At 37.3% G+C, this 15,347-nt stretch overlaps 1 protein-coding gene across 1 annotated transcript in view; it reads right to left on the bottom strand.

Annotated features, from left to right (window-relative positions):
* Positions 1-15,347, bottom strand: part of LOC140906142 (zona pellucida-binding protein 2) — a 32,824-nt gene that overhangs the window by 7,517 nt on the left and 9,960 nt on the right. The window contains exons 2-6 of the mRNA XM_078851323.1: positions 12,381-12,560; positions 8,387-8,530; positions 4,073-4,291; positions 2,246-2,322; positions 10-175 (exon numbers count right to left, since the gene is read on the bottom strand). Of these exons, the coding sequence (XP_078707449.1) occupies positions 10-175; positions 2,246-2,322; positions 4,073-4,291; positions 8,387-8,530; positions 12,381-12,560 (786 nt within the window). The remainder of the gene's footprint in view (positions 1-9; positions 176-2,245; positions 2,323-4,072; positions 4,292-8,386; positions 8,531-12,380; positions 12,561-15,347) is intronic.

The following is a 15,347-nucleotide window of genomic DNA, read 5'->3' as shown; positions in this document are numbered from 1 at the left end:
GACACTCACCACAGCATCCTGGACACAGTGTACTGTTGTTTATATTTTTACCAAATCCTGGTTTGCAGTGATCCACCTTCTTACCAGTAAGGGAGCCAGAAATATAATGTATCTGGTGAATGTGATCTGATTCAGTATTTTGGACTTCAAAGAATTGTTTAATCCTAGTGTATGCCTAGAAGTAAAAAAAAAAAAAAAAAAAAAGGCAACAAGAAGAAATAAATTATTCAGATTCAAATCATGAGACATCTAGCGTGACAGCACAGGAACATACGAGAGAGCAAAATGCCTCCTTCCACCTGCACTGGATATCGGAGTGGGAGGAGAAATAGGCTCTGCGGAACTGCTGAGCCCTCCTGCCTTTGCATAGGTGGGTTGGAGGGGGCAGAATGGGACCAGGACTGGGCGGAGCCATGGCTCCGTACACCTCCACCCCCAGTGCACCGGCCAACATATCTCCAGTCATTCAATGGGGAATGTATGCTGTACCAGGTACAGCTCGACACAGTTTTGTCTTCCCTTGGAGCAGAAGGGGAACCAGGAGGGAAGATACTTTGGATCAGCACAAGAACACATTGCCTCTTATTCTGGGCTCACAGCAAAGCCATAACTGAGCCCAACATTATCATCACATGGCACAAACACAAGGTTTGAACAGTCTTTAAAAAAGTATAAGAGAATCTTAAAGACTATCACCGGGGTAACATCAGACAGCCTAGGGGACAAGGCTTCCGAGAAACATGAGGAAATATGTCCTTTCTGAAATAACTGTCAGGACCCGACCCCTTCCCCCCCCCCCCCCCCAAAAAAAAAAAAAGGCTTTTGGACTAAGCAGAAGAAAAATTCCTTGAGCTATTGGCAGGCTATTGTCTGTCTTTTCTTCATGGGATCAATTCCATTCTTCCTGGACACTGGCATTCAATTTCCTAGTATTCTTGTTTGTTGCGTGTATGTGAACTCGGAACAGTTATGTGGACCACTTGTCAGACTCCTGCTCCACTGGGTCAGCTTAAGGGCAAACGTGGCTAGGGAGGAAGGGGTCGTTACTAGTAGCAGCAGCATACTGCACATCACATCACACCGCACATACAGTTTTGAAAATCTGTACAATCAGCTGAGAAAGAAAAAAAATGAATGGCTGATCATATCCTGTGAGTACACACTTCATGAATGTAATTGTGTGCCAGTTCCTAGAAGGAAAAAAATGAATGGGTACACACAGAATGTTGATTACAGTGCAGAAGATCAGGCTGACTCTAACTTTGGCTAATCAGCATGTCGCGTTCTGAAGGAGCTACAGCTGTGCTTGACGCAGTGAATTTCTGCTAGACAAATGCATGGCTATCCAAGAATGCAACACACAGTACCAGGTGTATATGGACATCATCCTGCACCTGTCACATACAGTGGCCCAGTTGTTGGAGTCCTATTTCAGAGATACCATGTCTACTGTCTTGCCCAGGAGAGGTGGACATGGCCATTCAATACAAGAAATTGATGACTGGTTTCACCTTTATTTGCATGTAGAAAGAAGAGAAAAGTATAATGGTACTCCAGAGAAGAACATATTATGAGGCTCAGAGATATAATGGGACAGGAGGTGGTAAAGAGCATGATTATTCAGCAGGGCAGTAGTGAATCAATCAGTTTATACTGTAAAGGTATATTTTAAAAAAAATTAATAGAACACTTGGAAAAGGTGCCAAAATGACAGCCCTGGAGACTGAAGGCCTCTGATTATTCGAAAAATGGGCACCAGCTGTGCTTCAAGCTTGTCTCTGAGGAGCCAGTTCTAGGGTAAGAAGGCAGGTCGATCTTCATGCCTAACTGATTCTTGGTTTTCCTGTTGATTTTTAACAACAGGGGTGCCAATTAACGCCAACTGTGACTATGGTTGCCACCAAGCATTTTGGTTTGCCAACAAAAGAGTGAGAACAATTTCCCTGCATGTGGCCCGTGTCTTTCTTCAGAAATACAGCACCTAGCAAAGTGTTTAGGGGGCTTATTGTTGGATGTGATGTTAGAATGAATCAGTCTATGAAAAAGCACCAAACTATAAAGTGCCATTGTTTCAAACTCTCACAGAAGTACCTCAGATTCCCTATTAAATGCAATACTAATGCAGTAAGCGTCCTTTTCTATCTATCATGACTTTTAATATAACCATAGTGTGAGAAAACTGTGATCAAGAATCAATGCTTCAAAATATGACATTTTTATTATTTTCTTAATAAAATAGTTGTACCTTTTTGATGTAATTGGTGGAATTTTCACATTTTGAACTTTTACAGGACTCTGCAAATGCCAGTGCAAAAGGAAAAACTGCAAATTAACAGAGAAAGAATGATATTTAATATTTTAATTTGAATGTTTTACATTAATATGAGAGGGGTCTAAAAGGTTGTGATCTATTTGAAATTCTGAAAGCTTATAGGGCTGGTAGAGAGTGGGAGTGGGGGGAGGTGTAATTAAAATGTCTCAAAAAAATCAGCTTTTTGTCATTTTTATCCCCACTCTAGTTGCTTGGTAATGGTCATCAAGCACGGAATCAAGAATAGATGCCATAATTAATTTTAACAGGTAAGGTAGCTAAGGAGACTAGACATATATATACAGAAGTATAACACAGGCAGTTACTCTAAGCTAGTAGTTTCCATTTTAAAGTTGATTTCGGATGAAAAAAAATAATCAGTAGCAGAAAACATTATGATTTTGGTCTAAAACTTAACTTCCTGCAGGATGAAGAAAGAGTCCTCCCACCCCACCTGCATGTTGAAGCTTTGTACACGTGACTCACTGCAAGTACAAATGTTTTCACTTTGTTCTGAATCACCATTCCCAAAGGCAGGATACCAGAATGAACACAGTATGGCCTGCTCTAGTATGGAAACTTTTGGAGCAATGTAAATCTATTATTTTGGAATCCCTCATTTAACTTCAGAATGTGAACAGACTGTGACAGCAGATCTGAATCCCCTATCTCTGTATCATCATGTTGACCTTTTTCCCCAAATGAGTGGATCAGTAACCAAATACAGCTGAGTTCATCCAACATTTCTTATTTAATCTATCCATTCTATGTATTTATAATATGGTCATCACCACTGTATAGCATCTAGGCGCAGACAGATAATCATATAATTAATTTGAAATTGCAGATATAAGCTTTCTTGACCTGTGTCCATTGATAAATGTTCCCAATTGCTTTAACTTATTTAATGAAGAAGCAGTCAAAATCTCTATTTAATTTAGAACTGTTATTTGAATATGCATGAGAGATCTCACACAAAAAATGAACAAATTAAAAAACAACAAACCATCCATATGTTGATTGATTCTTTGTTTACATGATGCTTGAAATAATGGAGGGGGGGACAAAGATTTTTTTACTCCCTTGTAAAATAAATACAAATTATTCTAGGTGAGTAATTCAAGTAGAAGTTTTTAATGTTGATATATATTATACTAGAACTAATATTTCCAATATAAAAAAGTTTTCTGAATCCATCTTCTTTTGGCTATCCAGCCTCTGTGGGTTAGGTTTACTTCTTTTTATGTTCAGCATTTTTTTATTTTTTGTACATAAAATTACCAAAAATCAAGGTAGATAGCTCCTATGATTTTAGTTCATGGTGTAAAAGCTGATCCTTATACATTGGAATTAATTGTCTAACCCCCTATCTAAATTAATCTAAGGTATTTCTGGAGAACCTATTACCACAGCATCTGGGCTAAACCTCAAACTAGACTCTAAAGACTGAAGTTAACGTATTTATGACCTGATGGTGTACTTTGAAATCACTGGGGAATCTTGATATTGATTTCAATGGGAGCAGAATCAGAATCAAAAGAACTAACTGTTGAGTTGTGAAAATCGAGGGCAAACGAGATACTTCTCAGAGTATATGATCTATAGTTTTTGACATGGGAACACAGATGCCAAAACATATTTTACCACAAATATCATGTATTGTTTTTCTTTCTTTGCTATATGTAAATCATGCAACATTTCCTCATGTATGTCATTTGTAAGTAACAGAATATTTAATTAATAGAAAAATATATATCTTACCTACAAACTGAAATGTAAGTTTGTGTGTTAGCATCGCCATAGTATCTGTAGCTGCATGGCATTGAGAGTTCCACTGCCGGATCTCACATTGAAGATCACGGATTAAGTTCTCCATATTTTCTAATAGTTGTTTTTCAAATGAAGTGACTACATTGGTTTCACAGGTTTCTGTTTTGAATTCAGATGATAGATGTATACTTTTCCCTGGCTTATGATATACTATAAAAATGAAAATGCTCTGTCAATTATATAAACTTTCTATTTTATCTAATCTATATATCTCCTTCTAATTAGCTATATATATATCTCCATGTATTAAGATACCAGGATTGTCATTCTGTGTGTCACTCTGAAGCCCAGAATGTCTGTTGAGTCACTGTCAAACGATGGAAACAGCTACAAACATGGCTGAGAGCTCTTTTTATTCAAAATATCACCAAGTTCAATTATCATGGGGATTTGTGCTCCATTAGGATCCAACTGTTAAATTCTCAGCCATTCTGACTTTATGAATTACACCTGTATGACAGCAAAGCATGTATCTCTGCCTTGCCAAGAGTCCTAGAACACTGTGAGATCAGAGGTAATTCAACCAATCACCCTCCTTTCTCTACAGCTAATTTGCATGCAACAATTTCATCAGCTGTATGAAAGAGGCTGCACAGATGGTGGATTGCTTGGCCCAGCTGCCACACCCATGTGACAGCATGGGCTTTCAGCTACTAGTAATATATAGTACTTGACACCATAGTAGCTAAGCTAAGTTTTGGTATCTTCTTGTTATGTATTCCTGATCATTTGTTTGATAGTAGTCAAAAAAGTATTAAATGGGGGGGAAACACCCTAGAATTAATGTAATGAAATGATACTGCTGCAAAAACCAAACACTAAAAAGTCTGGAAATCTTAGAAACTAAGGTTGCTCTGGTAATGGAAGGGCAATCACATTCTATCTATTTTATGGTCTACAATGAGAAGAAAGTAATAATTTAAAGTTGTATAGTCAGCAAGTGAAACAGGAATAGAAAATAACCATATGAGTAACACAGATATGTTAACATTGCCTGAGCAACTTAAACTTTTGGAATGTCCTAACTTTTGAGCACTTGCTCTCACAGCGTTAATGCTCAGTATTCACTCCAGTTGGTGAGCAATTGGCTTGGTTACCTTCCTACAATACTGCTGTCTGCAGACATAGACTCTCACAGATGAGATGGAGCAAGGCAACAACAGCATGCGTGTAGCAACTGGAGTATTAAAAAAAATTTATCATTTCATTTTATTCAGTAGTTAAGATGTAATGTATGAATAGTGAATCAGTCTAAACCAGACCCTAACAGAAACAGCTTTGGCTAGCTCACACATTTGCACCTGTTCTTTAACTAGGGACATTAGTGTTCCTTTTCATCTCAATAGTTATATTACTAATTTTTTATCTTAGAGATTTTGGTTTTTACTATCCTAGTTTCTCCAAAGACATATCAACAAGATTTAGTGACTTTGGGAAGCTTAATATAGTCCGACAATACTTATGCACTAAACTAGATGCACCTATACAGTTTGACTTATCCTCTCCTTTACTTTGCTTGTAATAAATTAAACAAGAACTAATATCCAGATTATAAAGCATTCATTCTTTACATATTTTCTTTGTTATACTGTAAACTTATTCCCCTAGAGGATCTGTTGGTAGTCCATGTTTGTCAGTCAAGAGCATTTCACTTTGTCCTTTGGGCATACTGTCCCTGTTCAACAGTTGTATGCAGGATCCAGCTCTCAGTTTGCTGACGTTGCAAAATACTGAAGCTGACTATCTCAGTAACAATGTTTAAAGTTGATAGTGTCAGATTCTTACTGTGTTATCTATTACCAAAGTGAAAGTATAAAGCACTTTAAGTTAAGTAAACCTAAATGGGAATTGCTAAGTGCTCAGCACTTCTGAAAATCAAGCCACTTATTAAATAATAATAACCTATTGTCTAACAGTTTTCATCCATAGACCTTAAAAGTATTTTACAAAAGGTAATTATTCCCATTTTACTGGTGGAGACATTGAAGCATGGAGAAATAAACTGACTTGCCCCAAAATCACACAGCAGGTCAGTGGAAGAGACAAGAATATAACCCATATCTCCTGACTCCTAAGTCAGTGCCCTAATCAATCGACCACACTGCCTACCTAAATCAGGATTTAGAAGCTTCCCTGTAGCATCCACTTTTAAAATCTTGGATGTTATTTGTGACATCATGATGCTAATCTCAAGGACTATGTATACCCTCTCCATCCAAGTACATTTTTAATAATTTCTACAGTGTCTAAACCGCAGCTACTATGCCACAAAAAGAAAAGGAGTACTTGTGGCACCTTAGAGACTAACCAATTTATTTGAGCATAAGCTTTCGTGAGCTACAGCTCACTTCATGAAGTGAGCTGTAGCTCACGAAAGCTTATGCTCAAATAAATTGGTTAGTCTCTAAGGTGCCACAAGTACTCCTTTTCTTTTTGCGAATACAAACTAACACGGCTGTTACTCTGATACTATGCCACAGTTATCTTGAAAGGAATATTGTAGTTTACATTCCAGGTATTTTAATGGTCTTGATCCTGTGAAGCTGCAATGGGACTGGGACAATGGGACTGACTGCACTGGGACTTGAGACGCTCAGCACCTTGCACAAGGTGTTCAGCTCAGACCTTATGTTTGTGTTCCATGAGAACTGTTGTATTAAATTTCCATTTGAAGGTAGTGGATGTTTTCCTGCAATTAAATGCAAACATACACAGGGACTGCTTGGAAAAAGGTTTATCCTGGCAGATTTGTGAGCAAATCATTCTGTATGTTTTGAAATAAAACTGGAATCCAAATGTACAATTGAGTCATGCATGGATCAAGATAGTATCCATGGTACTGTTCCCTTCATGTGTCCACCAGGTGGCAGTGCAGCATTAGTTTAGTTACCCCTTGAGCTGCTTTGAATTTGGAAGCACAGGGATTTTATATTCCAATTTTTTCATTCTGTAGATACACACTAGGAAACACTCAACATCAGTATAATTTAGGATGTAATAATTTAATATGCAGGCATATCATTTAAAATACCAATCAATATTATGTACCTCCCTTGCAGTTTTGTCATCTTGGACATGAAACTTCAGATTTCAACCCAACAGTCCCAGTAGCTCATTCCTCCCTTGACAGATATGTTCCATAATAACAATAAAACGGTCAACACAAAGGGTCAAACTTGGAGGGGAGAGGGGAGAACTGAGCTTTTACAGAAGCTGATCTGAGACTATGGAACGTCCTTCTAGAAGAAGTGAGAATGATCATAGACCTCCTTGCCCTTGGAACAAAAGCACAAAAAACACTTCTTTAGCCTTGCTTTCCTACAACAATAGCCAAGAAAAGACAGACAGAGGAAGAGAAACTCACACACTTCTTAAAAAATTCTAGAAACCTCCTGTAAGTAGGGAGAAATCTAGTGTACTTGTTAGATACTAAGTGCCTCTCCATACTTTTCTAACCAGTTCAGTTTAATCATAATGAGTTCAGATATTTCAAATCAAGCAAATTTTGAATACAAATAAAATAATTGAGACTCCATCTCCAACTTTGTCTGAAGTTCCCCTCAAATTCTCTTGCTTTCCATGAAACCATTCTAATATCTCCCAACTTCGGGCCTGTGAACAAGCACTCCTCCCATACATTTAAACAAGTCTCTGAGTCACTAACTGTGTCCTTCAGAGGCACCTGGCTCTGGGGCTTTCAGGAGCCATGGCAGTTACTCTATACCTCAGTAGCACTACAAGCCAATCTCACTCTGGTATAAACCCTTTATACTCCAGCGTGTATCATGTACCTCTTCAGCTACAAAGTGCACAAGATTTGAATGGCTCTGGAGCTTTACAGTCAGAAAAAAATTATGCATTATGAGGTTCATGCAACCAAGAGGGAGTTTCCAGTGGTGAATTTATTTGTGACAAGTTTGCTTCGCCAGTGTTGTAAGGACACTTCACAATTCCTTTTTTGTAATCATTTCCTTTTCAAGGTGTACTAGAAATAATTAGCCACATGTATACCATGTAAGCAGAGAAATAACTATCTCTGTACATAATTTTATGTTTTTTCTCTAAGCAGTCTCCTTAAAGCGTACTTCTACACAATTTAAATGTTTAGGTACTTTTATGGCATTATGCTTCCAGATCATTTGAATATTCATGTATTTTAATAACAAACCTGAAATGAACGCTATAGTAAAAACCAGCATTTGAGTAAAAGCATTTCAAAAATAAAAACAATAAAGCTTCACTTACCATAGACCATGAAACGGATTTCTGTTGTCACATGTTTATTGTTATGTACATAGATGACATTGCAAATGTAACTTCCAGAGTCACTTCCATGAATATTATAAATTTCCAGGCTACCGTCATCAGTTAAAACAAATCTTTGTGATTCTAGAAATAAAAAATTACAATAAAATATTTTAAAATTAATAATGATATAAAGTAACTAATGGTGTTACCATAGTTGAAGTCTTCTGTATGGTTGGATTGTACCATTCTTTTCATCAGCCACCTCTAATGTAGAGGACACATAAGAAAGTAAAACAGTTATGCTTGCTCTGTTGGCTCCAGTGCATCACATTGATGATGTGTGAAAAATGGTCCAATCCCCACACTCCATTTTTCTCAAAACATAAATGATGTTAATAAATAGCTAAGGAGGAAAGGATAAGCAGATGGTGGGATATGTGAACAAATAATCTGGAGAACTCTAAATATGATAGCATTTTTCTTTACTTGGGGTTTACTACACAGATTCCACTATTTAGTGAATACAAACCAATAATATAATTAAATGAAAGTAGGGTATTATGTTAGATACAAAATAAATAATTATAAATAATAATAATTAATATTCAGCTTTTAGGCTCAGGATATGTCTATACAGCAGTCATGGGGTATAGTCACAGTTTAAGTAGACATACCCAAGCTAGCTTCAGTTTAGCTAGTTTGTGTACTGGAGTAGTGAAACTGTGGCCAGCGCACACTTCAGCAAGGGCAAGCCCTGTGAGTAACTACCCAGGGTTCCAGGCAAGCTTGTGCAGCCCTCACTGAAATGCATGCTGCTAGTCAGATTAAAGTTATGTATGTATGTCTACTCGAGCTGCAGTCGCTCCCTGTGATTGCAATATAGACATATCCTTAGGGAGACTTCCATTGACTTCAGTGGGTTTTGGATCAGGCCCGTATTTCACTTTTCATCTGTAGATCTCAAAGTGCCTTACACAGAGGATGATATTATTACCACTTTACCAGGAATAGAAATTGAGGCACATACAGGGGAAATGACTTGTCCAAAGTCACACAGCAGGTCAGTGTTAGAGCAGGGCATATAACCCAGGTCTCCTGACTCTCAGTCCACTGCTCCTCCACTGGACTTCAGAGGGCCTGGAAGAAAATAAGATCTTACCAAAAGAACTCTGAAGTCTCACAAGTCTGGTATAGCTTCAAGTATTGCAAACGTTTAAAACATTAAGAAGTTGAGATAGTAGAGATTAAGAAGAAAATGAAAAAGCACTTTGAATTTTTTTTCAGACTTTTCCTCCACACAGGGATTTTCCATGGGGAAGTGATAAGTACTCTGGGGCCTTATTATACTTGAGGAATATATTGAACTTTTTTAAAACTCCCACTGAAATTAATGAAAGTGTTTATTTGGACAGGTGATTATATGACCCTAAATTTGTAGACACAATCTACCAATCATAATTACAAATTACAATTACCCCTCCACTCAGCAAGAATAATAATCTTCCTTAGCTTTTCTTAAGACCGTACATATGAACATCAAATGCTAAAAATAGCAGAAATACAGGAAATACTAAATCAAAATCATCATTCCAATACAATCCTAGATTTGAACTCTGTACAGGTGTCTCTTGGCTTTATTGAAAAAGATCACATATACACTGCTGTTTACTTATTGGGCTCTGGGTGAAAAGCAAGCCTGAAGCTCCCAAAATTGATGTAGTCTTATATTTGAAAATTCAGTTTAATGAAAACAGTGAGCCCAGTCAAGATGGCTAGGGAAGAGGTTTTGGGAGTTCAATAAAAAAAAATAAAGCCTTCCTTTTTCTCTTCTCACATCATCTCTTCATCATCTCATTTTGGTCCCTATTTGACTGCTCTCTTTTTGCCCTTCTTTTCCCATTTTTCCTGTTACTATCTGATTTCTCTCTGTTCTTTTCTTTTGTCCTCTTTCTTTTTTTTTGCATAGTTTCTAGCACTTCCACTTTCATATTTTATGTCTTTCTCCCACATTTAAAGCATCTTCTCTCCTTTACTTCCGCCCTCCAAATAAGATAGATGTTCTAGTCAGTTTCTTTAAGAACTCCTACATACAGAGCACTGCAAACACAAGGACACAATTTACAAACAGTCAACTTCCTTCTATGTCAAGTTGTCTAAACATTACTCCTGGGGAAATTCTGTGCTACTGAGTGCATGCATAATTAATGAGGTGTGCATATCTTTAATTTGTTGTGCAGAAAAAAGTTTCTGCTGAAATGTTGCTGAAGTTCCACCTTTTTCCCACCAGAGGGCAGTGTGGTGCTAGAACAAAGCAGCAGTTCCCTGCATCTAGGGAAGAGAAAGAGCCTGCCTTCTTTGCAGCACCCTGTCAGGCCAGATCAGGAGACAGAGGCTATGGGGAGACAAACAGTGTGGGGTACTGGGGGGGGGGTAAGGCAAGGGCTCATAAGGGCTAGTCGGGGAGGACAGATTGGGGCAGTAGCTGAATGGGAGTGGAGGCACAGGGCCACACAGTGATTGGGGAGGGGGTGCAGACCTACATAGGGACAGAGCTTGCTGGGTGGGGGCACAGATACACATAGAGATGGGGGAGGGGGTACAGGGCCACATGGCGACGGGAGGAGTGGGTGTCTGAGTGGGGTGGAGGAACACATGTGGACAAGGGGTGCAAGGACACATGGAGGTGCAGGAACACATGGGGATGGGGCAGATGTGCCTGACTGAATGGGAGAGGCTAAAGGTCAGCCAGAGTCTGCATGGGGGAAGCTCCCTAACAATCCCTCCCCATCTCCCAAAAAAACCTGTTCCATACTTTTCCCACCCATACCCAACAACCCTCCAAGTTCACACCCAGCTCCTTCCCAGCAATTTATTTCTCTCTCCCTCAGTTCCTCCATTACCCCAACTTCCCCAAGCCTTTGCACTGCTTCTGAAGGGTATGGGAAATACGGTTCTGTATTCTAGTCTAAATGAATTATTACTCAGAGTTCTGTATTAATATGCCTAGTAAAGAAACTATTTGTCAAAAAACATTTCCTGAATTTTTTTTGTTGTCTGTATTGTTACAGACATATTTGCTGACTGGTATTTTGAAATAAATGACCAAAAATAAATGAAACTGGTGTGATTATATTGTGTAATTTTGACAAATAAAATATGCAGAATTTTGCAGAATTTTAAAATATTGTGCACCAATATTTCCTTAAAATAAAACTTTTTCTTCTTTTTATACCAATAATTTCAGCCTTAGAATTTTACCAAATATACCCTTCAAACTGTTTAGATTACTCTCTACTTATATTACTCCTGATTGGTTATTTTTCCTCAGAATCCATTTATGATTCCAATCAAATGCAATACATTTATCCAAACTACTCTTGTTTGCATATTCTATTACAGTTCAGCTCAGTGCAAAAGTCAAATTAGAAGGTGTAAATTGGCTGCAAATATTAAAAATATAATTACCTTTGGTTATCAGTCCTATGGGACCAACCCACTGATATTTTGGATCAATGATTCTCTGCTTTAACAGCTTTTGAGTCAAACACTTAAGAATTAAGTCTTTGGAATTAATGAGAACATACACTGGAACTAAAACAGAAAAAAAGTTAGAAAATAATTAGATACAAGAGTAGACAGACTGACATAAAAATGAATATAGACAAGGATTGGCCCTGTGGCCCAGTGGCAAAGAACTCACTACTTCATAGACGCTCTGAGTGTGAAATACTGACCCCACTGAAGACAATGGCAAAATTCCCATTCTTGTTTTGTGTAGGCACAAAAAGAGTTTTGGTTTCTAATGCTGTCCGTCCAGCCTGTCTGAGAGAGGTGAATCTAGGACTAGAATTATCACCCAGTGTTAGGGAATAAGGAATGTGAGGGGAAAAGATCAAAACAAAAACACCCTAGATTAACAATTTCTATGAATTGTTGGAACACTGATTAGTATAAATGAATAATCAGGTTTCTCTCAGTATTATTGGCTTACTAGTTGATCCTTCTATTCCAAGTATTTGATGAGAAATTTGTGGAGCATCTGGAATAGATGTGACTCCACCAGTTTCAAAAAAGGCCACTGAGTCATGAATTCTATCTATATTTTCTCGCTTCAAGCGTGCAGCTCCTTTCTTTATAAGGCGAGTCTTGTCCAAAAAGCAAGGACTTCCAGCTAGATCAATAGACAGAAAAAAAAAACAGTATTACAGAACAAATAAAAATGTAAACATTTACAAATAAAGTAAAGGCAGTTGTGCTCTAAAATACCCAGGGATCTGTAACACTGAAATAGCATAATTTTGCATTTGTACTCTACTGTATGTTACATAAGATGAAGTTTCATGTTTTTACATTTTTAATTGCTTTCTAGCACTCTGAAACAAAACTTCAGTCCACCATGGAGCTTGAAGCCAGGAGGTTAGCTAGCAGCATTAGAAAATGGATATGTCACTTAACTCTTTGTAGAGCTAAACTAGGAAGTGAAACTATGGTAGTAAATGTTATTGGGTTGTATATAAATACATGGAAAGTTGCTCCTGTCTGATTAGAATGTGTATGTGATTGAAGCTTGGAGTATGTGATAACTTTGATTCTTTAGGTACAAGAGACTGAACAAAAGCGACTCAGGGCAAATTTCAAAAGGGGAGCATTTTCAAGCGTTTCCTCTGCTAAAGTTACATTTTTTAGAAAAATAATTATAGAAAATGCAATATTAGAGAAAATTGCAAATAGAAAGAGTTAGAATGTAAAATATGGAGATTAAATTCAATCATTTATACATGTGCAATCCAGGGATTGCTATCTTACATTTAATGCAAATCTCAGTACACCCTCAGCTATGGAGTCACTGCTAACTGAACAGAATTGTTTACTAGAGAAGCAATATAAACCCTTCTTAAGTTTTATACCCTATAGTGACACTATAGTTCAACTCTGCCAATGAACAACACTCTAGCTGGTGCTAATCCTTGCTAACCATAGTAGAGCTATTATATGGTCTCAGTAAAAATCATTTCAGCCTCACTTCTTATTTGTATTAAAAGCTTGATCTACTACACTAGTACAATTGAAAAATCTATTACTATGAATTAATTCTTCTACAGTACTTTGAATATGTAGTATAGTGGCCCTTTAAAGTTTGCCAGTTGTCTTAGATAATTAAAAAAACGTTCAGTATTAAAGATATTCCTTAGAATAAGTATTGAAAAGTAGAAGGGAATACTGTAGATACTGAGATAACCTAGATAGATAATGAAAGTTACCCTAGTGCTTAAGGACCAGCATTGAGAGCTCAGGCCTTTGCAAAGACAAAGCCATGCTGGGAAGGAGGAGGAGGAAGCACTCTCCCGGAGAGGCAATGCCTAGAGGCATTAGACCTATGTAAATTACAGTGGGCTAATTTCTTGACTGTGTCAAACGTATTCTTGGTGTGCTTGTGCCAGAATGTGGGGAGACAAAGGTGGCTCTAAGCTACTTTTCTACCTCCACTGATCCTCATGTTTGCAATTTCTTTGTATTTAGTTCTTTCTGTGAATTTCATTAATATGCCATTTCTCCTAAATCTCTCATTGACTTCAATGGGAGTAGACTTGGGCCCTTAATGAAGCTTTAGCGAATTTTTCCCCAATTCAGTATGTTGCTTTCAGTCATTGTTAATCCATGCAACATTGATTGTATCCTCATTGGTTTGAATTAATATTGAGTATAAGATTTCTTAAGACTCTCTTGACACTAATACTCTCTGCCAGGGGATGTTCTTAGAGCACCTAATACATTTATAAAAACCATTCTTAAGTTGCTTAAGATCTATGTGCTAGTGGTAACTTATTCTGTTTTTTTGCTGCCCCTTTCTTATTCCTTCTATATTGATGTTTAGTTATTTTTCTTCTTTTCTAAATACAGCACAAGTTTGTTTTCTAACCTCAAATCTTTGAGTACCCTCAAAGTCACATTGGCTGCTTATTTGTTGTGTAATTTTTTACAGTTATTGTGTTTTTCCTAATAACATCACAAATTGCCCAGCCTTCTTCCACACTGTTGGGTTTTCATACTTCATCTTATCACACCTAGAAGGAGACCAAATCATTCAAGACCAGGAATTTGTCAAATGTGCTCTCTTCTGCTCCTAGTGCTCTGTAGCAGACGCTCATCATCATTTTTCTTTCATTTTTCATTCTTTTTATTTCTTTAGTCAATGTATTTCACCATCAATATCTTCATTGTCTAACTGTAGTTTGCTATAGTACTGTAATCATATTTACGATATTCGAATTTCAGAGAAAAATAGAATGCATTATCTGAACAATGTGAAACAGGTTTCAGCCTCCAAGACATAACTGTGTGGCAGGCATAAGAAAAGGCAGATAGCTGAACTGTGGGAACTACATACTAAAGAATATAGCACTGAAAACCATATAGTCTTTTATCTGTCAGCACCACCTGGCACTGAGGTTGTAAACAGTATATCTGAGCCAACATCTGGCAGGAAAAGGAAAAGTAGTCATCATTATCCATATTAGTATGATAAAGAATGTGCAGAATGTTCAGCCTATAATTAATATCCGTGTAAAATATAGCTATAAAGTAAATTTTTGTCACTTTTCAGAGGGGTGGTCTGGAAAATACAATTCCATATAAGTACACATTACAAATCTGGAAGAAAGGAGCAGATCACCTAGCCAAACTAAAAATTAGCCAGGTAATGCTGTGTAAATCAGCTACAGTACTTAAAGCAATTAAATGTTTACAGTTACTTAAGAGAACAAAGAAATTCTAATGTTTCAGCTCCTCTTGATTTCAACTCAATATTTCAGCACTTAAAAATTCAATTCTAGCAACAGCAGCATGTTAATCATATACACCACCATCCAGTTTGTGCATGAGGAATCTTTGAAGTTATGTTGGGTCCTTTTAAATTAAATAAGAGACTGATGACTTAAGAATGTAATAGTCTAATACA

The sequence above is a fragment of the Lepidochelys kempii genome, chromosome 2 (assembly GCF_965140285.1).
Source record: "Lepidochelys kempii isolate rLepKem1 chromosome 2, rLepKem1.hap1, whole genome shotgun sequence".
NCBI lineage: Eukaryota > Metazoa > Chordata > Testudines > Cheloniidae > Lepidochelys > Lepidochelys kempii.
The sequence above is the reverse complement of the archived record's forward strand: the minus strand, read 5'-3'. Positions and strand labels throughout refer to the sequence as shown.